Consider the following 26,698-nt stretch of genomic DNA (forward strand, 5'->3'; position numbering starts at 1 on the left):
CCATGGTCTCTGAATTGTGACAGTAGAGTCACAATCCAATCAAATGTTTGTAATTCTAGGTCCCATTTTGTGACGAAGGGTGGTGTAATTGCTGTATTTATTCCATGAATCAACTATATTAACTTATTATGATATGAACTGAATTAGTCTTTGACATTCTTAGTAAAAAAATAACAACCATTTGTGAGGTATGCGACTGCGTTGGTAAAATTGTCAATTTATGAGGTATGTGTGAAGGAAAGATTCAGCTGATTTTTGTTTACTATTAGACTCATTTATTGCAATGTAGACTTTTTATTTTCAGATATGTATTCATTTGAAGGGGACTTTCGGCGTAAACCGCAACAAAACTTGTCTGGGGCCAGTGCTCAGCGCAAAACCAACCGAGATGCTCTCATTCTCCAGACTCAACAACAAAGACAAAAACGAGAGGTAACTTTACGATTATTAATCTACATAGTACGCTAGGGAAAAACCTGTTTTAAATCAGCTATTCATATTATATCTAACTCAAAATTTAATACATGATGTCCTGTCCCAAAAAATTGTTTACTTATATTTTTTTCCTTCCTTAATGACTGAAATATGTCACTGTATAGATCACAATATTAATATATAGATATGATTGTTTCAGGAGCATAGGAGACGCCTTAATAGCACCATTAAAATCCAAGCATATGTGAGAAGTTACCTGACTAGGAAACATTGCAAGCAGAGTGAGCGGGAGGAGTTTGACAACATATTCCCTAAAGTTAATGCTGATGATGTTGACCTGTTGTGTGCACTGGTTGTAAAAATTCTGTTCTTTTACGATGGAAAAGTGGATTCTTCTAGACTGGTATGTATTTAAATTTCATTGGTATACTTTTCTTTGCACTTTTGTAAACCATTTTTCTTCATCGTTCCTGAATACTCAGTTCAAGCTCATCGTAAACAATTTCTTTACTGGATGAGTAAAGTTTATTTAGTTCTTATGAAGGCTTTGATAGGATACATAATAAGTGTCCTCAACACAGTCAATAGCACATAAAGTTCATATACTTTTAAAAGATTGGTGACAATGGCAATAGAAAGTAAGTGACAGAACAATGCAACCGCATTGAGTTTGTGTTTGTTAAAATTGTTCACTGAATAGTAAATGTTTATTGAAAGAAAAATGCAGTAAGTTTTAACAACTGTATTAAAAATTTAATTTATGACTAAATAACTTATTTAGGCTGTAAGAACATTAGCATAATAAGGGCAGGAAACCTGACCTAGAAAATTTGTGTTGGAGAAAGTAGCAAAACTGCAATATTTGGATGCCAAAGTACTGATAATTTAAATGGTTACAGATCTCAGTTTCCCAATTGTTGTTAAAGCAATGGCGAAAAGTTTTTCAAAATGGAGGCTATTATATTCAAATAAGAAGGCTACTTGTCCTACACCTACGGCTGTTAAAAGATGGATCAGAGGTATGGCTATTAGGCTCATGTTATAATAATATACTCCGCCGGTACTCTCTTCCGACCACGTGACTGACACAAGTAATCATGCAACAGCCCTATATAATAATATACAATAACGCTATATAAAGTGGCAATGTTATTGTGACGTCGGCTTGTGTCACTCTGGGAAGAGAAGACCATGTTTTATTAGACTATGGCTAGGCTATGATATATCTGATCAATATTATATCGATTAATCTTACTAGCAAGTATAGCAGTCCTAAACATTCAAATAATGAAATATTCACAGTATATTTATGAAATATTGTGTAAGACAAAATATTGCTCTTGCTTGCCATTCTAAATGATTAAAATTCGACAGCATGCATACCTTTTCATTAATAAGATAAGTTTTGATTAATTGGCCGTTTGCAGGTACCTCTAGCTGTGCCACTCAGAATGTTTGAAGTATTCACATCGGTAAATTCAGCAGAAAACTCTATGAACTCTGATGAAGTAATGAGCAATGTTGCTGGAACATTTTTGTATTTAGTAAAAAGAGGTAAGTCAAATTTGTTTGTTAATTATACTTGAAATAAATATGCAAATGTTTTGACCAGATATTGTAGAAAATCTTATGAAGAAAGTAGTCGGAAAGTTCGAATTGTTATTGTAGTAACACCACATTTTACGCTAATAAACTGATCTCTGAGACTGACGGGAGAAACAGGAAACAACTTGAAAACCTTTCTTTTATTGCCAACACCACATAGCATAACATACCCACAGCTGCAAAAGTGCATACCCAATTAATTCCATTCATAAAGTAGGTACGTATTTCAGCTCGCTGTGTGTGATCCACAATATTTACCATGTCTTTTCCAGGCTACTTCACGGAGCTACGGGAGTTGTTATGCCGGAAGACGCCCCCGCTGTACGGTCCCTCTCCCAACCCGCCCACGCCCCTTTGCGGAGCCCTGCTGGACCTTATTCAGAGACCTGTCAATCTGACCACGCGCGTTGACGTCAGTGGATATGAGTAAGTACAAATAATCCAGTGTATAAGTAGTCGAAAGTTGAAACTAGATGGAATGCATTGACATAGATATCTAGGGACTGGCTTTACGGGCAATAATAATGAGGCATGACAGGGGCCAGTACAGCGGTGTGAAATCGCTACAACGCGATTGGTTGATGACTTCGCATCACGCACGCGATTGGTTGACGAGTTCGCATTACGCGCGCTATTGGTCGCAATTAGTCGCGTTAGACTGCACGATTGCTGGAATTCGTGGGTAGAACCGCTGAACTAGTACGATGTTTAGTGCCCCATTAGCCCGTCCTTAGATATTATACGTCAATGATGGAATGTCTGTACGACGATGTGGCAGACTGAAATGCCCGAGTAAAGTGAAAAAGCCGTGGAATCTCTGTACGAGTACGCTTCCACCTCCTTTGACTGGGAAATTGTCAATGAGTTCAAGAATAAATTAAATAAGCACAATGCAAATTATACTCAACAAGTCAACACTGAAAACTTGGTTGATGACTCTAGATACAGGCATTATTAGTTATTTCAACTGCTTGCCTGCTTTACATATAATAATAATACCTAATAATAAATTGACGGGGAACAATTAGTTGCTGTAGTCATTCATTCATAGGTTTATGACCACTGAAATTGCAATAATCAGTAAAAAACCGAATCGATTAATGTAAATAAAATTAAACGTGTTAAACTCGCATGTATGGTATGAGAGAGGGAAATAAAAGTACGTTACACAAACGACATTTAACATTGTATCTACTACTACCTACATATTTTATTTTTCATCTTACAGTAACATGGTTATGTCAGAATTCGCATCCGCATTCCTCTGCAACCCGTACCCCGAGCCGGTGGAGATGTACATAATCCCAGCACTGTCCGTGGACACCAGAAAGTTCCCATTCCTGGCCCTCATACAGTGTCTACAGGACGAGACCATATTCAACAAGAGAGTGCTCAATGATTCGTGGCTACTGCATTCTGTGCTTTCATTAGAACCTCCAGGGTTTGGTAAGTTTTTTGCATGTATCCTGTGTTTCTGAATACCCAAGAACTACCTGGATACTGGACTGATTTTAGTGCTGTAGTTGTAGCCTATGTGGAAAATAATCAACAAGTTTTATTCAATGCCAAATACGATTATAACGGATAATGTAATCAAAATAACCCATCTGTCAGAAAAAAATAAAAATAATTACATACACTGTAGTTGTATGTATCAGGGATGTTGCGAATATCCGCATCCGCATCCGCAACCGCGGAACTTCCGCATTATTTTCAACATCCGCATCTGCATCCGCATCCGCATAAAATCGATGCGGATTTAATGCGGATGCGGATGTGAAACAGGTCGGTACAGGAAAGTCTTAGCATCGGCGTAAGTGCTAGACTACTAGGTAATTTAGTCATTAGCCAAAAAAACATATTAGAAATTAGCAGTCAAGCGTGAGTGGGACTTAATGTACGGAACCCTTGGAACGCGAGTCCGACTCGCACTTGGCCGGTTTTTTGAAATAAAAATTACTAAAATGTAATATTTGACGTTTTTTATGTACCTATCTTGACATCCGCATCCGCATCCGCATCCGCGGATGTGAGCCTTTAAAAATCCGCATCCGCATCCGCATCCGCGGATGTCAAAAAATCGGCATCCGCAACATCCCTGGTATGTATGCCTTTATAATTAACGATTGTTACTTAAAACTACCTGTCTGTTTTAACTTAATGACACCCTAATGTGTATATCAATACGAATACCGATGTAGCAATTAAAATGGTTATACTGTTTGGTTATTATGGTTATATGTACTATTTTTCCTTGCAGCAAATGAAATCCGCAATATAAACAACACAAGACTGCCAAACAATCCCATCGTCCTAGACTACCTTAAAATAATAGCCCAGCTCACCGTCAACGTGTGCAATAAACAAATAACTTACGAGTACGAGGACTCCTTGTACAGCCAAGAGACTGCGGCAGACAAGGATGACGATAGCGACAGTGAGACAGAACCAAACCCAACCTCTGTACGAGAGCAGATGCTGCTCACTCGTTGTATAGAAATACTGAATGAGCCGGATAGATGCGTCATGACTACGTGCTCGCAGATAACGGAGAGTGACCTTAGTGAGGACTTCTTGGATTGCTTGTCGAAGATCTGCCATAATTTGCTGCTGAGTCATAGGATGGCGTTGCATAAATATAGGTGAGTTATGATGAATTTACATAGCAATCACTCGATTTTCTTGGGTATATCGTAGCTGCGCTTGCTTATGTCACAGAATAAGTAATAGTATTATCATATAGAACGGCCACGCACCGCCCCGCCCCGACTCGCATTACCTCGCCCCGCGACATGAATCTGGCGGACTTCTGGCGTCCTCTTAGTAAAGCGACAGACCCACACATGCACAATGACGCGTGTACAGACGTGCCGCGCACACATATAAACGCAAATGTGTTTTGATGTATGGCGTGTCCGCCCTGTGCTTATGTTGTCGAGTTGTTGGGGTTGTTGTTAGTTGAAGGGGTCAACCCCTAGAGGGCGGTCAATCCCAACTTACCCAATCCTGCATTCTACCATTATTAGCAGGTATCAAATGGAATCAAGATTTTTTAACGATTTTCTTAATCTCCAGATTACTATACACCCTCGCATTCAAGCCGATATTCCTGCGAGGGCTGTGGCACTGGCTGAGCCACATGAGCCACGAGTCCTCGTTCGGCGGGTCAGTGACCCCGCTGCTGTCCGCGCTGTCCCGCGGCATGGGCGCCGAGTCCGCCTCGCTCGGCGTGCAGCGGCTGCTGGCGCCGCTGGCCGTCTTCTGCGCACTGTTCTCGCTGCTGATCGGCACGCTGCACGACACAGAGTTCTGCAGGGACATAGACGACGATGACAGCATGAGCTGCGACTCCATTTTTAATAATGGTTAGTGTACTGTAATACTTTTTGTACTGAGGCTGACTGAAGTAGCATGGTGAATACGACTGTCCGCGCTGTCCCGCGGCATGGGCGCCGAGTCCGCCGCGCTCGGCGTGCAGCGGCTGCTGGCGCCGCTGGCCGTCTTCTGCGCACTGTTCTCGCTGCTGATCGGCACGCTGCACGACACAGAGTTCTGCAGGGACATAGACGATGACGACAGCATGAGCTGCGACTCCATTTTTAATAATGGTTAGTGTACTATAATACTTTTTGTACTGAGGCTGACTGAAGTAGCATGGTGAATACGACTGTCCGCGCTGTCCCGCGGCATGGGCGCCGAGTCCGCCGCGCTCGGCGTGCAGCGGCTGCTGGCGCCGCTGGCCGTCTTCTGCGCACTGTTCTCGCTGCTGATCGGCACGCTGCACGACACAGAGTTCTGCAGGGACATAGACGATGACGACAGCATGAGCTGCGACTCCATTTTTAATAATGGTTAGTGTACTATAATACTTTTTGTACTGAGGCTGACTGAAGTAGCATGGTGAATACGACTGTCCGCGCTGTCCCGCGGCATGGGCGCCGAGTCCGCCGCGCTCGGCGTGCAGCGGCTGCTGGCGCCGCTGGCCGTCTTCTGCGCACTGTTCTCGCTGCTGATCGGCACGCTGCACGACACAGAGTTCTGCAGGGACATAGACGATGACGACAGCATGAGCTGCGACTCCATTTTTAATAATGGTTAGTGTACTATAATACTTTTTGTACTGAGGCTGACTGAAGTAGCATGGTGAATACGACTGTCCGCGCTGTCCCGCGGCATGGGCGCCGAGTCCGCCGCGCTCGGCGTGCAGCGGCTGCTGGCGCCGCTGGCCGTCTGCTGCGCGCTCTTCTCGCTGCTGATCGGCACGCTGCACGACACAGAGTTCTGCAGGGACATAGACGACGATGACAGCATGAGCTGCGACACCATTTTTAATAATGGTTAGTGTACTGTAATACTTTTTGTACTGAGGCTGACTGAAGTAGCATGGGTACTTTTTGTACAGTCAGCAGCAGATGCTAAGCGGGCGAGGTGTTCAAAATTATTATCACACACACACACACACACACACACACACACACACACGCTCTTATTCTTTTAACAATAAAGTCGCGTCAAGATCATTTTGAATATCTGGCCCGCTTAGCAACTTCTGCTGCTGACTGTACTGAGGCTGACTGAAGTAGCATGATAAATACGAACATTTCCGAGAAAATACCATGGGAAAGGATTATTCACTACATCTGTACTGGTCACACGTACTGTAATGTACTATTGAATATGAACGGCTATACACGGCCGCCCTTAAGAGCCACCAATTTGACTGAAAACTAGTCTGACGATTAACAAAACAATGTATAAAATAAAGCTAAATTTTGAGCATTTCTCCACCATTATTTTCGTTGAATGAACTTACAAGGGCCTTTGTTTGATCTTTTTTTTTTTTTTTAACAAAATACAAAGTACAGTGTACTTATAACTAAAGTTTCGCCAAACTGTAAAACAGTTTGTTGGCGATGCGCTCAAATAAACTCAAACTAAAATAACTACAGTACTTAGGTAGGTAGTTACCATACATCAACAACACAGCTGCCTGTAATAAACCCTGTTTCGACGCAAACATATATACCTACTGTCGTTCGGCAAGTACCTGCTGTGCCCCGCACGGCTCGCGCTAGTTGTATTGATATCATTTGTTACGATTACTATCTATTTTAGGTCAAACCAGGGTTTACTATGGGATGCAGTTACCTACTTGTGTAGTCTTTATTTACATATAACTAATTGATATGCTATTTAATATGTAGTATTAAATATATTCATTTCATTTGGGACTAAGTTTTATGTATGTGAGATGTTGTACTTATCTAGTAACAGTTTTCTGAGTTGTAATTTCAGACTGCCTATTCTCAACTTATTTTCGTCAAGCAATAGTGGGTACTCATTATAAATCTTTGGAATCATATATTCTCTTGTTCTTTTTCCGTAATAATTTTTAACTGTGGGTTGCAATAATTTAATTGTTTTAGTTGATCTGGTAGTACGTTTACTTATTTTTCTTACTTTAAATTGTTCACTATAATAACTACACAAAACATTCAAATACACGACCTTACATTGTACGGGAAGAATACCACACGTTGAAAAAAGTAGATCGTAATTATATCTGAGCTCTTGTTTCGTATTTTTATCAACCAAATACTTGATTATTCTTAACTGCAGTTGCTTTATCCTGTCCAGATACGATTTAAAGGTAAGCCCATAGCAACTGAGACCATAGCTTATCAATGCGTCAGCGAGTGCATGGTAGACAATGTACAGTGTGCGTCTGAACTGAACACGACACCCCGTACTCCAAGTAGTCCTTTTTTTTCACTAACTTTCCAATCGGATTGGCGGGAAAATACAAACGACAGGGTTGAGTGGAGAAAAGGAGGGGAGGCCTTTGCCCAGCAGTGGGACACTAAATCAGGCTAACCAAAAAAAAAACGTTTCATTTCTTTTACAGACATCAGCGTATCTCACTTATCAACCGGCGGCGGCGGCCGCGTCCACGCCTTCGAGTTTTCAGAGCTCGGCGGTTTATGCCGGACGCTCCGACAAGTGTGCCTCGGGCTGGTAGAGCTGGCCTATCCGGAGTCTCGGCCGGCGGTCAACACACAGTACCGGGACGCGGTCGGAGCGCCTATAGAGCTGGCTGGCAGTCAGACGCCTGCCTGGTCACATTTATTTAAGGTAAGATTTGATAGTAATTGTTTCACACATGAGGCGGTGAGCCACGCCGCTCCGACAAGTGTGCCTCGGGCTGGTAGAGCTGGCCTATCCGGAGTCCCGGCCGGCGGTCAACACACAGTACCGGGACGCGGTCGGAGCGCCTATAGAGCTGGCTGGCAGTCAGACGCCTGCCTGGTCACATTTATTTAAGGTAAGATTTGATAGTAATTGTTTCACACATGAGGCGGTGAGCCACGCCGCTCCGACAAGTGTGCCTCGGGCTGGTAGAGCTGGCCTATCCGGAGTTCCGGCCGGCGGTCAACACACAGTACCGGGACGCGGTCGGAGCGCCTATAGAGCTGGCTGGCAGTCAGACGCCTGCCTGGTCACATTTGTTCAAGGTAAGACTTGATAGTAAACGTTTTACACATGTGGCGGCCTTCAAGTTATCTAACCTCGGTGGTGTGTGCCGAACGCTCCGACAAGTCTGCCTCGGGTTGGTAGAATTACTGGCCTATCTGGAATCCTAGCCGGCTGTCTGCACGCAGTACCGGAATTTAGTTGGCGCGTCGATATAGCTGGCCGGCAGTTGGACGCCTGCCTGGTTACACCTGTTAAACGTTACACATGAGGCGGTGAAGTCAAAGTCCGACAGCCGCACTTCACTCGCGAAACGCCCTTAACAAAACGATAAATGAACGTGACGTCAAGGTCTCTGAGAGCCCATCTTGTCGTACGGGCAAAACAAGAAAATTGCGTTTTTGTCGGTGAAATATTGCGTTTATGTATATAGTTGCTATACAATATATTTTTGGATAAAATGTAAGGAATCGAATGGTACCCTTGCTTTTATCGTTTTTGGAAGGTTAAAAAAAAAAACTTGAATTTTGTAACTTTCAGGTCCCGTATTTTTGTAACATTTCTATATTTTATTTTAATATCCAGATTATTGTGATAAATTGCTCGTTTGCCATCTATTTTACTAAAGTTTGTTGTAAAATTCAACATGTGTCATCATCCTCATGTCAATAGTAAGCAATTTAACATGTTAAGATCATTTATGTAATTTAATAATTAAGTCGGTTTAAAGATATTTTTATTTCTCAAAAAGAATAACAGTAGTAGTTAAGTAGTAGTGTTTTTTTTTATAATTTCACGACAGTTTTTGCTCGTTATTATTTATTGTTCTTGCTGTGCTCACTTATTTTGGGTGGCATTTCTATACAAAGCCTACCACTTTTATTGTAATCATGTATTGAATGTCGTCTGTAAAGTGTGCCTTATAAATAAAATAAAAATAAAAATCCGTATTCCAGGTGTGCACGCACCTCCTCCGCGCGCTGTACGTGCGCGACTCGCGGCTGCGCTTCCTGCCGGCGGGGTCGTGGCCGGCGCGCGGCTGCGTGCCCGAGGGCGCGGCCGCCGTGCTCGTGGTGGCGGGCACGCACGTGCGGCCCAACCCGCGCCAGCTGCGCCGCCCGCACCACCCGCACCGCGCCAGGGAACAGGGTGAGTGCGCACACCGAGAGACGGACGAGTTTAGGGTAAGATCAAAGTCCGTGTTACATTGTCGGCCCAAAAAGATTAGCGATGTGACGAGTCCACTTTTTTTTCAATTCGAATCGATTCGGCCGCTGATTCGAATTCAAAATCGAGTTGACTCGACTCGACGATTCGCGCGGTTCGTGACAAGGTCACAGGCTGCGCTTTCTGCCGGCGGGCTCGTGGCCGGCGCGCGGCTGCGTGCCCGAGGGCGCGGCCGCCGTGCTCGTGGTGGCGGGCACGCACGTGCGCCCCAACCCGCGCCAGCTGCGCCGCCCGCACCACCCGCACCGCGCCAGGGAACAGGGTGAGTGCGCACGCCGAGAGACGGACGAGTTTAGGGTAAGATCAATAGGCTACATGACTAATTTTTTTTATGGTATCAATCGATCGGGTTTGTTTTTAGGATCAAATGTCTATATGGGACCCATTGCATTAAAGTAACACAAAAGTCAGAAATTGTAGTCAAAGTCCGATAGTCGCACTTCACTCGCGAAACGCCCTATACAAGTGACGTCATCGCCCACATTGTAGTATGGACAAAACAAGAAAATTGCGTTTTTGTCGGTGAAATATTGCGTTTATGTATATAGTTGCTATACAATATTTTTTTTGGTGAAATGTAAGGAATCGAATGGTACCCTTACTTTTATCGTTTTTGGAAGTTAAAAAAACTTAAATTTTGAAACTTTCAGGTCCTGTAATTTTATAATTTTTCAATATTTTATTTTAATATCCACATTATTGTGATAAATTGCTCGTTTGCTATCTATTTTACTAGATTTTGTTATAAAATTCAACATGTGTCAACATCCCTATTGAGCGGAACAAGCACGGAATTGAGCGTTTTCCAAAAAAAGTGTACATGTCTTCAAAATATTGACTTCTTGGGCTCATTTTACTCAGAATCATTTGTACATTCACGCCTCATACATAAAAAAATGTGTCCAAAAATTTCCTTTCCTGATCGTCACATTCTTGTATGAAATTTTTTTTTATTTGTATGAACGTGACGCACTGGAAAATATTTTTTTCATACAAAATTTTGGGACACATTTTTTCATGTATGAGGCGTGAATGTACAAATGATTCTGAGTAAAATGAGCCCAAGAAGTCAATATTTTGAAGACATGTACACTTTTTTTGGAAAACGCTCAATTCCGTGCTTGTCGGCGTAAAAAGATCATACCATGTAAGTGGGAGTGCTGGGGCAGAAAGGTTTCTCAGTGGCAACTCCGAACCGGAAGATTAAAGGCACATTTAGACGGCGTACGAACTCGTATACCATTTTAGTTACATTGCGGACCATTGAGGTTACATCAATTCAGCCCACCGATCAAATAACGCAATGTAATAAAAGTCGCATGCGAGTTCTCGCACCGTCTAAATGAGCCCTAAGTCGGACAAGGTGGACGACCAGTCGTCGGTCGTGGAAATCATTAGAAGGGCCATGTCAACATTGTCAACTGCGGATGTATTTTGATTGTCAGTTTACATTACGGAACCTTATATAGCTAGGCTGAAGCGCTCCAGCCTGGGGCACTGGAGGCCCGGGGCACTTTTTCTTAGTCTATGACATTTATTTCAGATTATAATTTATAGTGTTTCTACTTGAAATAAAAACAAATTAAAATTATATCTGAAAAAAAATTAATTTGTTCTAATACGGTTTATTCGGGTAATTTACTAACACTCCTATGGATTATGCTGGTCCGAAATAAACAACTTTTATTTCTATTATTTATTTAATTCCGGAAATCGGGTAATCCCGAAAATCATTGTAAAATCACTCATATTACGTTGTAGTAAGAGTCAGCTTTCGGAATTATCCGCCACTATTCGTCATTCGGAAATACCCGAATACACCTTATCGGGTTTCTTGTTTGAGATTTTCTTTAATTTTTACCTGATATTGAAGGCGACGTAGGCCAAGCCCGATGTACGAGTTTGAAATAAATATGACGATGTCACTAGCTCCGATCTTGAACTAATGACATTGATCTACAAAGTTCTGTATGCAATATGCATGTGGTTCTAATATTGACAATATCTTGCAGACGAGGGACCACCGCTAACCATCAAAGAGCTCCGAACAGTCACTATTCTAAGAGAAATCCCGTTTGTCGTTCCATTTGCTACGAGAGTCCTTATTTTCCAAGGATTACTTGTTAGGTAAGTTTACATACTTACATACATAATTCTTCTTTGCACTTGTATGAAATAAAATGAATACAACTACTGTTATGTTTTAATTATGTTTGAATTTATCTCTAATGTAATCTGGGGGCACGGCAGTGCCCCCGCCAAGTCGAGCGCGAAGCAAACACTGCCGTACCATCCTTTACTGGAACCATTTCGCCGCATTTTCAGGCCCCTATTTGAGAACCTCTGGATAAGACCAGAACGCAGAAATTTTCGTCATCCAGTAAGCTATAATCACATACTTAAAATCCAAAATTTCAAGTCTGTAGGTCATTTAGTTCCGAAGTTAAGCGAAAGCAAAGTTTCGCATTTATGACATTCATTCACTCATGATCATCAGAATACAATTAGTACTTCCCATAAACTCAGAGAGCTAAAATTTGGTACAAAGTTAGGGTTTAATGGCCACATAAAGGGTAAACCTAAAAATATTGCAATATCAGTCACGTTTTAAAGATCTAAGAACTGCATAAGTAAGTTTGTAATCCCATATAAATATATTATGATATTACAAAGTTACTGTTGCAGTTCCTACAAATAGTAGGTAAAGTAAAGGTACACTACGATGTACGATGTGAGTATGAATGAAGATATGTTTAGTTATGATATGTGTATACATAGTATGGGTATGGCCAAGTCATTATACGTATTACAAATTAAAGATATCTTATTGATACGGTTTTAACACCCCCTGGCACTGATTAAAATAACCGACTTGGTTTCACATTACATCTCAAAACTTTTTTGTAGTAAAAGCGTTGCGAGACTTGCACCTTTTTACATGTAATGTTTTTGATGGGATAATTATATTCTTAATTCTTTACTTTTTTTTATTCCAGAGAAAAGCACGACCACTGGTATGAGATGTCAAACTTCAATGAGGGACCTTCAATAAACATTAGCGTACGACGGACGCATCTATATGAAGATGCTTTTGACAAACTCAGTCCTGACAATGGTAAGCCAACAAATGTTTTTTTACCTCTAACAAATGATTAGGTACTGATACTGATAAACATTTTGTTAATATCGTTGATTTTGGCCATTTGAGACTGATCTATATTCAAAGCTTTGTGGTTTTGGGTCGCCAACTCAAACCATTAAAATCTTTCTTTTCTTCTTTACAAAGAGTCTCTCTCTACACCTGTTTTATTACCCACATTTCTGGTTAGTTTTAATAATTTTAGGTAGAGAATGAAACAAAATCTACAAAAGTCGACTTTGATCGTTATTTGCATTACTAATTAGTACACTTGAGAATCGTTACAAGTAGTTACGCGTTTAGAATAATAATTAAATTAATGAATAATGACGTAGCAACAGATACTGTACAACAATTTAAATTTTAACAATACTCATGATATCCCCATGAAATATACAAAATATTTTAAGTGTAGGAATATATTATTACGTATTTGGTTTTAATTAACCTTTCAAAGTGATGCCCGATGAAAATTTATGGATTGACGTATATCCGGTATATTCCATGGATAGGACATTTGTGTATAAACGACCAGAAATACTTTATAATTTACATTACGAAGTGTTTTTACAATAGAAAAAAAAGTTAGGACGTGTCTTTTAGGTTGCGCGGAAAGAAAGTCTAGAAATGCATCAGATTTCTGACTTGATATACGATTGTTGTGCCTTGTAGACCAGTACGTTTATTTGATGAAATGAAATGAAATCTCTTTATTTCAGGCAACTAGTGGCCCTTAAAACTAGCATACATATTATAAAAATATAAACTAAACACTAAAAATCACATTAATGTTGGGGTCTTAGATAAACTGCACTCCAATTAGCCTCGTCCTGCCCATTGTGATTCCTAAAGGATATATTCCATTTTAGAAAGTTATAAATGAAAAGCCTGGATAGGTTGAGGTTACACTGAAACTTCTATGATCTTTACTTAAAACGTCAAACAAAGGAAAATCAACTCTAGTTTCCAAATAATTTGATACAAATTTCAATGGCTTAAACTGGTGGGCTTAACGAGGCTACTGTTATCACCATCATCACAATTTTAAGAGCCTGGCTCTTGTCGGTGGAGTAATCGCCATTCTGTTCTTCTCTCTGCCACTGTTTAGAGTTCCTGATACGTCACTACGTTGATTTTCTCTTTGGCTTGGTCCAAAACGCACGTCTCGGCCTTCCTCTGCTTCTATTTTTAGGGTTCCGTACCCAAAGGGTAAAAACGGGACGCTATTACTAAGACTCCGCTGTCCGTCCGTCCGTCCGTCTGTCACCAGGCTGTATCTCGCGAACCGTGATAGCTAGACAGTTGAAATTTTCACAGATGATGTATTTCTGTTGCCGCTATAACAACAAATACTAAAAACAGAATAAAATAAAGATTTAAGTGGGGCTCCCATACAACAACCGTGATTTTTGACCGAAGTTAAGCAACGTCGGGCGGGGTCAGTACTTGGATGGGTGACCGTTTTTTTTGCTTGTTTTGCTCTATTTTTTGTTGATGGTGCGGAACCCTCCGTGCGCGAGTCCGACTCGCACTTGACCGGTTTTTTTCTATTCTTCCTTCAATTATAGTCTTTATGTAAGTATCGTGCCGTATCAGGTGCCCCAACATGCTACTGTTATAATGACTCGATAAACAGGGTGGTGTGTTGTTTCAGAGCCTGACATGAAGCTGAAGCTGCGCGTGCAGCTCATCAACCAGGCTGGTGCCGAGGAGGCGGGCGTCGACGGCGGTGGACTATTTAGGGAGTTCCTTTCAGAGCTACTCAAGTAAGGGCCACTTGCACTTACTAACCCGCGGGTTAACCAATTAAACCTGGTTACCGTGGTCACCACTACAATTTGACACTGGATTACCGGTGTAACCGGTTAACCCCTGTTAGTGGGATGGATAAGTGGCGCTAAGTGACATAAAAATGCGTTATAATTACTTATTTAGAAACCTTTTAAAAAACTCTTCTATTTCGAGTTTCGTTGGCGTTTGTGTTGTTTCTTTTGGCGGTTTATGTCATAACGTCATTTTTTTTTTGAAATAAGTAATGTGCAATCACAGATATATTTATTTTAAAACAATATACATAAAAATTTAATTAACTAGTTTATTAAGAACCAATAGAGAGAATAAATTAATCAAAATGTCAGATACACCAAAATTACATTAATTATATAAAACATCACATAAACACACTACATTTCTACAAATTACATAACACAAAAAAAACGTCATTTTGAATCTATTGTTTTGTTTCAGATCGGCTTACGACCCCAATAGAGGCTTGTTCAGGCTGACGAAAGACAACATGCTGTATCCCAATCCCGGGGTACATTTATTATATGACGACTTCCCTATGCATTACTATTTCGTTGGACGTATGCTTGGAAAGGTAAGCGTTATGAATATAATAACGATATCATGATTATATAATGATCTAAGATAATATTGTTACTAGCTTGATGTCGTTTTAAAGCTTTTTATGTTAGCTGTCTGCTATAATAGCTATATTTACAGTTACAGTACGCTACGGAAATCCGTACGATTAATAATATGTCGGATTACAATTAGGCTATATATTTGTCACAGCTTTCCATTCCTGTGAATTAGTATTTTTACCATAAGTTTAATAGGCTACATGACTAATTTTTTTATGGTATCAATCGATCGGGTTTGTTTTTAGGATCAAATGTCTATATGGGACCCATTGCATTAAAGTAACACAAAAGTTAGAAATTGTAATCAAAGGCCGACAGTCGCACTTCACTCGCGAAACGCCCTATACAAAACGGCCAGAGGCCGTGACGTCATCGCCCATCTTGTAGTATGGACAAAACAAGAAAATTGCGTTTTTGTCGGTGAAATATTGCGTTTATGTATATAGTTGCTATACAATATTTTTTTGGATGAAATGTAAGGAATCGAATGGTACCCTTACTTTTATCGTTTTTGGAAATTAAAAAAAACTTAAATTTTTGAAACTTTCAGGTCCTGTATTTTTGTAATTTTTCAATATTTTATTGTAATCATCATCTTCCTCGCGTTGTCCCGGCATTTTGCCACGGCTCATGGGAGCCTGGGGTCCGCTTGGCAACTAATCCCAGTAATTGGCGTGGGCACTAGTTTTACGAAAGCGACTGCCATCTGACCTTCCAACCCAGAGGCTAGTTTCTTCTTCTTCTTCTTCTTGTTAGGGGCTATATAAGGCTCCAAAGCCTATGTATCACTGCGACCATCGCTGATCTATTGTGATCGCCACCTACTACAACTCTCGATCCAAACATGCAACTTCAAATAGCTGCAGGATCTTTTTGAACTCGAGAGACTTTACCTCCTCCGGGCGCAATATGTGCCCGCCCAGGATTAAGTCACGAGTACGCATTAGGCAAGGGCACTCTGTGAGGATGTGCAAGGGCGTCTCCTCTGCCTCCATGCAGAGTCTGCACCGCCCCATGTCACGTTTCCCCATGGTGTGCATGTGCTTATTTAGGCAACAGTGCCCAGTAAGCACCCTTACCAAGTTGCGCAGTTGGTTCCTAGACAGCGCTAAGGCGTTCGAGGACGCCTTTTTGCTGAAGGCCTTGATAAGCGCTTTGGAATGGTTCAAACCTGTTGTTTCCCTCCAGAGTTGAATTGTTGTGTATTGACAGTAGGTCTTTAGGGTGAGCCGCGTTAGGCTTTTGGGGATACCACAAAACGGCTCAGGACTGTAGTTTATCCCTTTAGCCCCTGCTCGCGCGAGCTCGTCGGCCTTTTCATTTCCTACGATACCCGCATGCCCTGGGACCCAACGTAGAACAACTTTGTTCCTGGCTCCAAGGTTGTTCAATAGTTGCCTGCAGTTCTCAACCAGCCTCGATGTGGTGACATCAGAGGTTAGGGCTAAGAGTGCCGCCTGGCTATCCGAATGGATATAGATTGTGTGATTACCGTAGTTGCTTTGCAGATTGATTGACGCACATTCTAGGATGGCGTATACCTCCGCCTGGAATATAGAGCAAAAACGTCCTAGGTTTAAGCTGATGCTTTTCCTAGGCGCTTCACCGTATACTCCGCAGCCTACTTCAGATCCGGATTTGGAGCCATCAGTGTACCACCTTAGGCTTCCTTCTTTCCACTTAATTTGACTGTTTGACCAGTCCTCCCTTTTGGGGAGTTCCACTGAGTAATGTTTGAGTGGACAAAATTTGGGTGCCATAGTGTCGGATGGCATCCCAAGAACAGGGATATCATACACTGATTCCTTAAACAGTCTCAGAGTTTTCGATAACCAATTACCTCTCCTCGCGCCCGCTATTCTAAGCATACTAGATTTCGCCTCCAACTCCAGATGCAGGTGAAGGGGCGGTAGATTTAGTATGGCCTCTAGGGCTGCCGTCGGGGAGGATGACATGGCTCCAGTGACGATGACACAGGCAGTTCTTTGCAGGCTGCCAAGCTTCGTCACTGTTACCTTCTGCGTCGTTTTCCTGTACCATGCTACAGAGGCGTAAGACACTATCGGCCTCACTATAGATGTGTACAGCCATAAGGCAATTTTGGGTTTTAGACCCCATCGGTTGCCTGCTAAACGACAGCATATTGCCAGGGCTGATCTAGCCTTTTGTATAATTCCGTCCACATGCTTGTTCCAGGTCAGTTTCTGGTCCAGTGTTACCCCCAGATATTTGACCTCTGTTGAGAACGGAATACTTTTACCATTCATGACAAGCGGTTTGAGTTTGTCTATTTTCCGCTTGTTCGTGAATGGAACTATAATTGTCTTATCTGCGTTGATAGACAATTCATTCTCTCCACACCATGTATTTATGGTGTTGAGAGCCCTCTGCATAAGGTCTGATAAAGTACTTTGGCAGTTGCCCCTCACCGTCACAACAAGGTCGTCAGCGTACCCCTGTGTGTCGATTCGGAGCTCCGCCATCTTGTGCAGAAGTCCATCCACCGCAAGAGTCCAGAGCAGGGGAGATAAGACACCCCCCTGCGGGCAGCCTCTCACAGTGGCCACTTCGAGTGTGGTGTTAAGCAAGTCCAGCCTAACCATTCTGCTTGAGAGCATGCTTTGCACCCAGCGGATAGTGGTGGAGTCCACCTCTTTGGCCCTAAGCCCTTCCACCAGTGTCCGAATGGGTGTATTATCAAAAGCGCCCTCAATATCTAAGAAGGCCGATAGGGCTATTTCCTTGTCTTCCAAAGCCCTTTCCACTCTGTCAACCAGCTCCAGCAAGGCAGTCTCTGTAGATCTGCCCCTACGGTAAGCATGTTGGCTGTCGTGTATGGGTTTACTCAGAAGACAGCTCTCCCTGATGTACCTATCAATTACCTTTTCCAAGGTCTTAAGGAGGAACGAGGAGAGGCTGATGGGTCTGAAGGACTTGGCTAACGCGTAATCCTTCCTCCCAGCCTTCGGTATAAATAATACCTTGACCTTGTTCCACTGTTCTGGTAGATGTCCCCAGGCATAGCTAGCTCTGAAGATTCTAACCAAATGCGGGATTAGGACTTCAGCTCCTCGCTGCATTAGCACAGGGCTTACTCCGTCCAGGCCGCACGTCTTGTAGGGTTTAAACGAGCTTATGGCCCACCTCACTATCCCGGGTCTTATGACGAGGGCAGCCTGCCTCCAGTCCTCCGGGCAGGGCCTATGCAGGCCCCTGACCACCTGGGGCTCGTGTGACTGTCCTGCCCCTGGAAAGTGAGTTTCAGCTAAGAGCTCCAGAGTCTCCGTCTCACTAGCAGTGAAGGAGCCATCATGCCTCCTGAGAAGGCCCACTTGATTACTTCTAGCTTTGGAGAGTATCCTGTGAAGTCTCGCTCCTTGAGGCGTATTTTCAATGTCCTCGCAGAACCTCCTCCATGACGCTCTCTTAGCTTTCCTAATCTCTTTACTGTATTCATTTAGGGCTTTCCGATAGACCTCCCACTCATCTGTCCTCTTAGCCCTATTGAATAACTTGCGTGCTTTGGCCCTGAGCCTCCTGAGGTTGGAGTTCCACCATGGGACCACACGTTTAGTTGATTTGACCTTGGGAGCACAGTTTTCTTCAAAGGCACTTACAATGCCATTTGAGACCACCTCTACCGCAAGTTCTAAACTCTCCCTCGTTTTTATCACCTTCGCTGCGGATTCCAGATTACGTTCTAGGCTGCTCCTGTAGCCCTCCCAGTCCGTCCTCCGGGGATCCCTGAAGGTGACCGTTTGAACACTGAGAGAAAAACATATATTAAAACAGATGTGCTTATGATCTGACAGCGATTCCACATCACTTACCCTCCAGTTCTGTATATGCCTGGCTAGATTTGAGGATGCAAAAGTCAAGTCTAAAACCTCCTTCCTAACCCTAGTGACAAAGGTGGGTGTACATCCTATGTTTAGAATTTGGAAGTTATTGAATAGAAGAAAGTCATGTAGTAACTCACCCCTATCATTGATGTCAGTGCTTCCCCAGTTGGTGTGGTGGGCGTTAGCGTCGCATCCCACCAGAATTTCTGCGTTGTGTCTGCGGGCATAGTCGGCCACGGCTGTGAGTTCCGCAGAGGGGTCATTCCTGTCTCCAGGGAGGTATGCCGAGCAAAGTATAATCCTCTGCCCGCTCCATCCCTTGAGATTTACATACGCTGCTACCAGGTCGTCTGTGCATAACTCTGGAACAGGTAGAAAGTCAATGTTCTTGCCAAAAGCAATACAAGCCCTAGGCTTAATTCCGTTAGTATTGTATAAAACTTTACCAACCGAGTTCAGTCCTAGTATGGTTGAGTTTCGCACCCAAGGTTCTTGAAGTAATGCGAGGTCGACGTGTCCTGCAAGCCGGCTTTCAACAATGGCCGTGGCAGCTGCCGCATGATGGATGTTCGCTTGCAGGACCCTCGCGGGTGCCATAGGGCCAACGCCTTTTATTTGGCCCTTTTGGTGACCCGTTGTGGCCCTCCCCTGCCTCTCGCACTAGGAGTCCCTTGAGGTCCTCCTGTTGCTGAGGTTGTGGGTCTGGCCCGTCCGGGTACCATGCCCCTCATCGCGCCCCTTGTGCCTCTGGCTGCCGGTTGCCCGCCCCCACGGCCACGGGAGCCCTGGGGTATAGGGTTTCGGCTGTCAGGTACCATGGTACTTGGCCCAGGAGTAGGTTCAGCGAGGGGCTGAGGTTGCTGCTTCGTCTGCTGTGCTGGGGGAGCATTTGGCCCCCCTTTTAGCCGGAACAGCACCTTCTTAAAGCCAATGGCTACTTCTCCACCATTGGCCTTAAGGGTCTCGGCAGAAGGCTCATCCAGAGCGAAAGTGACCACCCTGCCACCCTGCTCAGCCTTCTCCCCGAGAACTTTCCAGAGTTCTGTGTTCAGGCCAAAGTTCTGGACCCTGAACAGCGCCAAGGCTTCCTCCACAGAGGCCGCCTCGGACTCCGGAATGAAGGTGATAGCCGTGGCTGGTTTGGGCAATTCACCCTCAGGGATGACCGAGAGTTTCGCCTCCGGCCACGGCTTAAGGTTCGGGACTTCCTTCACAAGCCAGTCCCTGCTAACCTGGTTGACACAGGTCACAAGTATCCAGCCTGTCTTGTGAATGAAGCCCAGAAACTGCGGTGCACCGCCCTTCGCATTCGCCCATTGCTTAACCATGGCGAGATTTAGGTGCCGGTGGACCGACTTCATTTGATCCTCACTCATAGGGTCCGAATTACGGATCCCTACTCGTGAGGACCCCGCTACCTCCCGGAAGCTAGGATGCCGAAGCTCCCCTGAGGTATCAGCGCGGATTTTCGGGGCCTTTTTCGCTGATCCCTGTGGAGAATCGTCCTCAGAGCGGACCCTTTTTACAGGGCCTTTCTCCGTGGCCGGCTTCTCCACAGGGATGTCCGCCCTAGGCTTACGGGCCATTGACAGGGCTTGCTCTTTGGCTACCCCGTCGCCCATAAGCCTGCGGAACCTCTTGCGAGCAGCACCCGACAAGCGTTTGTGTTTACGCGGCTCTTTGGCAGAGGAGCTGTCGCCGGGCGTGCCAGAGACGACGACGTCTCTATCGACCACAGCTTCACTCTCCCCTCCCTGGGAGCAAACCTCGGGCGTACTGGAGGCTTCTACAGCCTCCTTCGCTCCGACACGATCATCGGCCAGGATCGACTCCAGAGCCGAGGAAATGGCGTCTAAACTATCTTCTGCTTTTTCTTTTAAATTATCCATAAACGTCCCACGAGTAGCTAGGGAAAAGAGGTCACAGAACGGCAGAGCCCCGCTTGCCGACTGAAGGACTAGAATACTTCTACGATTCGTCCCGGTTTCGTAGAGACGCCGTTAACGACTGGTCTCGCCACCAGCCACGCATCCATCGGCACGGTACGTATGACACCTTGGATTGGCGGAGAGGTAATAGGGTAGGGTAGCGGAACAAAGGATGGAAGATAGGGGAGGGGGGGGGGGATAAGAGAGAGAATGGATTAAGATAGGAGTAGAGACGGGAAATGACTATTTGGATCACGGGATGTTAGACAGGAACAAAGGTAGGGGAAAAGGATTACCCGGCGGTTGGGACTGACACACCAGGTATGGCCCTCATACTTGGCTGCTAGTGGTCCGGGGTTGTTGGTAAATAATGCGACGCCCGTCGCGACCACTAGCATTTCCGGGGTGTACGACCCACCCAGCAGTGAACCCCGGGTGGGTTCGACCCTGATCCGCGGCGGCAGATCCAGGGTCGACAGAGGCTAGTTTACCCTATTGCCCGTATTGGGATTAGTCCGGTTTCCTCACGATGTTTTCCTTCACCGAAAAGCGACTGGTAAATATCAAATGATATTTCGTACATAAGTTCCGAAAAACTCATTGGTACGAGCCGGGGTTCGAACCTGCGACCTCCGGATTGCAAGTCGCACGCTCTTACCGCTAGGCCACCAGCGCGTCAATATTTTATTTTAATATCCACATTATTGTGATAAATTGCTCGTTTGCTATCTATTTTACTAGATTTTGTTATAAAATTCAACATGTGTCATCATCCCTATTTCAGGCATTATACGAGAACCTACTAGTGGAACTGCCGTTAGCCGAGTTCTTCCTCGGGAAGCTGTGTTCCTCCCGCGAGCCGGACGTACACGCGCTGGCCTCCCTGGACCCGGCGCTGTACCGCGGCCTGCTTATGTTGAAGGCACACCGGCGGCAAGACGTGCCCGACCTGGGGCTGGACTTCACGATAGTCAGCGACGAGCTAGGGGAACAACGGGTGAGCGAAATAAGATCTTACTACCATAGTTTAAAAACATCCTAACTGATTTTAGTATAGTATCAGGATTTACAAAGTAGTTTTTAACTCTACGAGTACCTATGTAAATTAGTATAGTTTCAGGCCTTTTTTTAATCTCTACATATGTAATAGTTATAATGACTATGTATTAACAGTATAAGTGTTTTGGCATATCTAGAGCTGTAAACTTATACCTGTATTTATTTAAAGAATAAAGAATAGAGAAAAAAATACATAGATTGCTCACTCCATACGAGTACATCAGTTTTAGTACCAAAAAGACTATTAGCATCTAGCATCGAGTAGCGGAACTATCAGTACTGCTACTTGACAATAGATGTAGTACCGACCGGAAAGTCTTATCTCAACAGCATAAGACTTTCCGGTCGGTGCTACATCTATTGTCAAGTAGCAGTACTGATAGTTCCGCTACTCGATGCTAGATGTAGACACTGAAATTAATAGTCTAACTGATGTATGGAGTGAGCACTCTTGTCTTATTATATGTATTTCTCTATGTTATGGCCTAGTGGAAAAGGTACACCACGCCACAAAATTACTTGACCATTTTGTGAATGCGAGCGAGCGAGCTAGCTGCAAAATAATGAATGGAGCTCGCTCGCTGTACTTCGATCACTTCATCTGTAGATGCAACGCGACAGTATCTCGCGCAAGAGATAGACTACCCATCTTTTTCTGACTGTTAATAGGGATGTTGACACATGTTGAATTTTATAACAAAATCTAGTAAAATAGATAGCAAACGAGCAATTTATCACAATAATGTGGATATTAAAATAAAATATTGAAAAATTACAAAAATACAGGACCTGAAAGTTTCAAATTTTAAGTTTTTTTAACTTCCAAAAACGATAAAAGTAAGGGTACCATTCGATTCCTTACATTTCACCAAAAAAAATATTGTATAGCAACTATATACATAAACGCAATATTTCACCGACAAAAACGCAATTTTCTTGTTTTGTCCATACTACAACGTGGGCGATGACGTCACGGCCTCTGGCCGTTTTGTATAGGGCGTTTCGCGAGTGAAGTGCGACTGTCGGACTTTGACTACAATTTCTGACTTTTGTGTTACTTTAATGCAATGGGTCCCATATAGACATTTGATCCTAAAAACAAACCCGATCGATTGATACCATAAAAAAAATTAATCATGTAGCCTATTGGAAAGGGGCGGGCAGTCTATCTCGCGCGTGAGATACTATTGTGGCGCATTCATGCTTAGCCTAATATACTGGTAATGTTTAAAAAATAGTTTTGCGAGGACTATAAACCATACCAAGACGGCGTTACTAGCTCACTAATAGTTCCCGTATATTTTACATTTAGACACCCAGGAGGGAATTGTTTGATTAAAATGATGTTACTTTTGTTACAGATAGAAGAATTAAAACCTGGCGGATCTAACATTCCAGTAACGTCTGAAAATAGGATAGAATACATTCATCTCGTAGCCGATTACAAATTAAACAGGTAACAATATTTCTAAATCTTTCATCCTACCAATTTATTTCATATAAATACGTCTGGTAATTATGGTCATAGAGAAATAAGTAAGACAAGAGTGCTCACTCCATACATTAGTTCAGACTATTAATTTCATTGTCTACATCTAGCATCGAAAAGCGGAACTATCAGTACTGCTACTTGACAATAGATGTAGCACCGACCGGAAAGTCTTATATCAACAGCATAAGACTTTCCGGTCGGTGCTACATCTATTGTCAAGTAGCAGTACTGATAGTTCCGCTACTCGATGCTAGATGCTAATAGTCTTTTTGGTACTAAAACTGATGTATGGAGTGAGCACTCTATGTATTTTTTTCTCTATGTTATGGTTGACACTTACAAATAATTTTATTTCTTATTACTAGGCAAATAAGGTCGCAGTGTAACGCGTTCAAACGCGGTCTAACCTCGGTAGTAAACGCGGAGTGGCTTCGAATGTTCTCATGCCGAGAACTGCAACTGCTCATATCGGGCGCGGAGGTGCCGATAGACTTGGACGATCTGAGGGCGCACACGCAATATGCTGGTGAGATGTCGTTCTTATTGTCAGGTAGATAAGGTCGTTGTTCAATAATGATTGAGGACGGTAGTGAATATGGGTGGCTCTGAAACTCCTCCACAAAAAGAAATACGCAAGTAAAAAGGCATTTTCAATTAAAAGTGTACCATTTTGTTTTTTCGGAAATCCATCAACTTTTGGGTTATTTCTACTCAAAATCAGGAGGAACTATTTAAAAAGAAAAAATATTTGTCCCAAAAAAATGTCAGTTTAGTAACGCATTTTCACATACATTTTGTATGGACCGTTACAAAACTGACACCCAAAATTTGTATGAAAAACTGGGGATAATTTTTTTTCTCTGTCTCATTCAACAGTGCTCGTGATTCTGAGCCTAAATAATCCAAAATTTGATGGTACATATTTCGAAAAAAAGTAAACGTTACCATTTTCTCTGAAAACCTCCAAATACAATAAGCTATACAGAAGTCGGCAGGTGTTTCTCCTCTCTACGAGATACGCTGGAGATGTTGACGCTCCGACGTCCGCCAAGGGAATGTCATACGAGTTGAACTTAAACAGTTAATTACGCGAAACTCTGCGTAGGGGGCGCCACTCCCACAATAATTGTCACAATCTAAGGGTCTACCGCAAACAATTATCTAACCTCTCTATCACTCTTGCATATTCGAGCGATAAAGAGGCAGATAGCCGAGTTTCGATTTCGCGTTTCCCGGTAGGTCCTTTGTAAACAAACCGCCTTGATGTATCAATGTCATATTGCAATCTGAAAACTTGTCAAATAACAATTTAGTAAACCATAGAGTAACTTATACATACTGATGTATAAGTTACTCTATGGTTTACTAAGGCGCTAGTGCTGCACTCTGGCGGCAAAACATTGCAGTAATACTCCCTATTGTTTTTGGCAGGCGGGTTTTCCGCGACGCACCCGACGGTGCAGTGGTTCTGGAAGGTGGTGGAAAACTTCGAGGACGCGCAGCGGCGGCAGCTGCTCAAGTTCGTCACCAGCTGCTCGAGGCCACCGCTACTGGGTTTCAAGGTCGGTCTCAATACGACAGGGTTCGAAATTATCCAGATAATTATACTTACTTACTTGGCTGGCGCGATGACCCAAAATGATTAGTCTTTGATAATTATCCGATACATATCGTATAATTATCTCAGGTATGGATGGTGCTATGTTTATTTTCTTTGAATTCTTTGATAAAAAAAAGACTGAACTAATATTGATTAGTTTTTTTACTAACCTTTGAAATATAAGATAATCAACGTTCCAATTTACGCGCGATTTGTTTTTAAACATACCGCATTTTATAAAGGTTATTATCAAATCGATAATTACTGCGATAATTATCAGGATAATCGATAATAACTATCCATTAGAACCCTGAAAATCGAAGACAAGCGAGAAGCACTAAGCTAGTTTTATCTTCGCTACATAATGTTTTTTCTTCTGATCAGCAGTTTGAACACTGGACTGTGAGCTATCAGAGATTGATATGTGAATTTATTCTACTCACACGGCATCTGCATCCATACGTACGGTCACGATAAAAGTATTACTGACGTGCCCTTTAGAGTTCAACCTAATTTGATAGTTAAATACTTATCGTTATGAAATGTTCAGAATACAGTAAACTCTTAAAGTCCTTGACTGAAAGTATACCTTGCGCGAGATAATAGTTGATCCTTCATTCCCTAATAGCCGCTTACTTGCCACCGGTCGGGCAGTTATTTGAATTTGCAAGCTAGTCAACTACTCCTCCAAGCTCTTTAAACCACTTGAGTCCCACAGACGACATATCGTGTCCGAATCCGAAATGACAATCAAAATTCATTTCTAAGTTTGAACCCTCAAAGTTGTTTTTTATTTGGCAAATTTAGACCTTTAGTACTTCAGGGATTATAAATCCATTTTGCTACAAGTATGAAGTCAACTACCCACATATATTATACTGAAATTAAAAATTTGTGTACAGGACCTCCAGCCCCCGTTTTGCATCCAGTCCGCGGGCGCATCCGACCGGCTGCCGTCGTCCTCGACCTGCATGAACCTGCTCAAGCTGCCCGAGTTCCACTCCGAGCAGCAGCTGCACGAGAAGCTGCTCTACGCCATACAGGCCGGCGCCGGCTTCGAGCTCAGCTAAAGTGAGTTACAATAACACCTTACACCACCTCCAGATCCGTTCTGCATCCAGTCCGCGGGCGCATCCGACCGGCTGCCGTCGTCCTCGACCTGCATGAACCTGCTCAAGCTGCCCGAGTTCCACTCCGAGCAGCAGCTGCACGAGAAGCTGCTCTACGCCATACAGGCCGGCGCCGGCTTCGAGCTCAGCTAAAGTGAGTTACAATAACACCTTACACCACCTCCAGATCCGTTCTGCATCCAGTCCGCGGGCGCATCCGACCGTCTGCCGTCGTCCTCGACCTGCATGAACCTGCTCAAGCTGCCCGAGTTCCACTCCGAGCAGCAGCTGCACGAGAAGCTGCTCTACGCCATACAGGCCGGCGCCGGCTTCGAGCTCAGCTAAAGTGAGTTACAATAACACCT

The 26,698-nt window shown here is 43.4% G+C and overlaps 1 protein-coding gene across 1 annotated transcript; it reads left to right on the forward strand.

The window, feature by feature from the left end:
* LOC134663214 (ubiquitin-protein ligase E3C) lies at nt 1-26,300 on the forward strand. The gene is made up of 20 exons (XM_063519602.1): nt 1-225; nt 305-432; nt 635-838; nt 1,335-1,454; nt 1,863-1,989; nt 2,313-2,466; nt 3,269-3,486; nt 4,301-4,682; nt 5,116-5,405; nt 7,946-8,172; nt 9,468-9,660; nt 11,751-11,865; nt 12,735-12,853; nt 14,532-14,643; nt 15,125-15,257; nt 21,858-22,070; nt 23,494-23,588; nt 23,990-24,150; nt 25,056-25,186; nt 26,127-26,300. The coding sequence occupies exons 2-20, from the start codon at nt 307-309 to the stop codon at nt 26,292-26,294; spliced, it is 3,288 nt and encodes a 1,095-aa protein (XP_063375672.1). The 5' UTR covers nt 1-225; nt 305-306; the 3' UTR covers nt 26,295-26,300.
* The last annotated feature ends 398 nt before the right edge of the window (nt 26,301-26,698 follow it).

Source organism: Cydia amplana, chromosome 4 (genome assembly GCF_948474715.1).
Source record: "Cydia amplana chromosome 4, ilCydAmpl1.1, whole genome shotgun sequence".
In the NCBI taxonomy this organism is placed as follows: Eukaryota; Metazoa; Arthropoda; class Insecta; order Lepidoptera; family Tortricidae; genus Cydia; species Cydia amplana.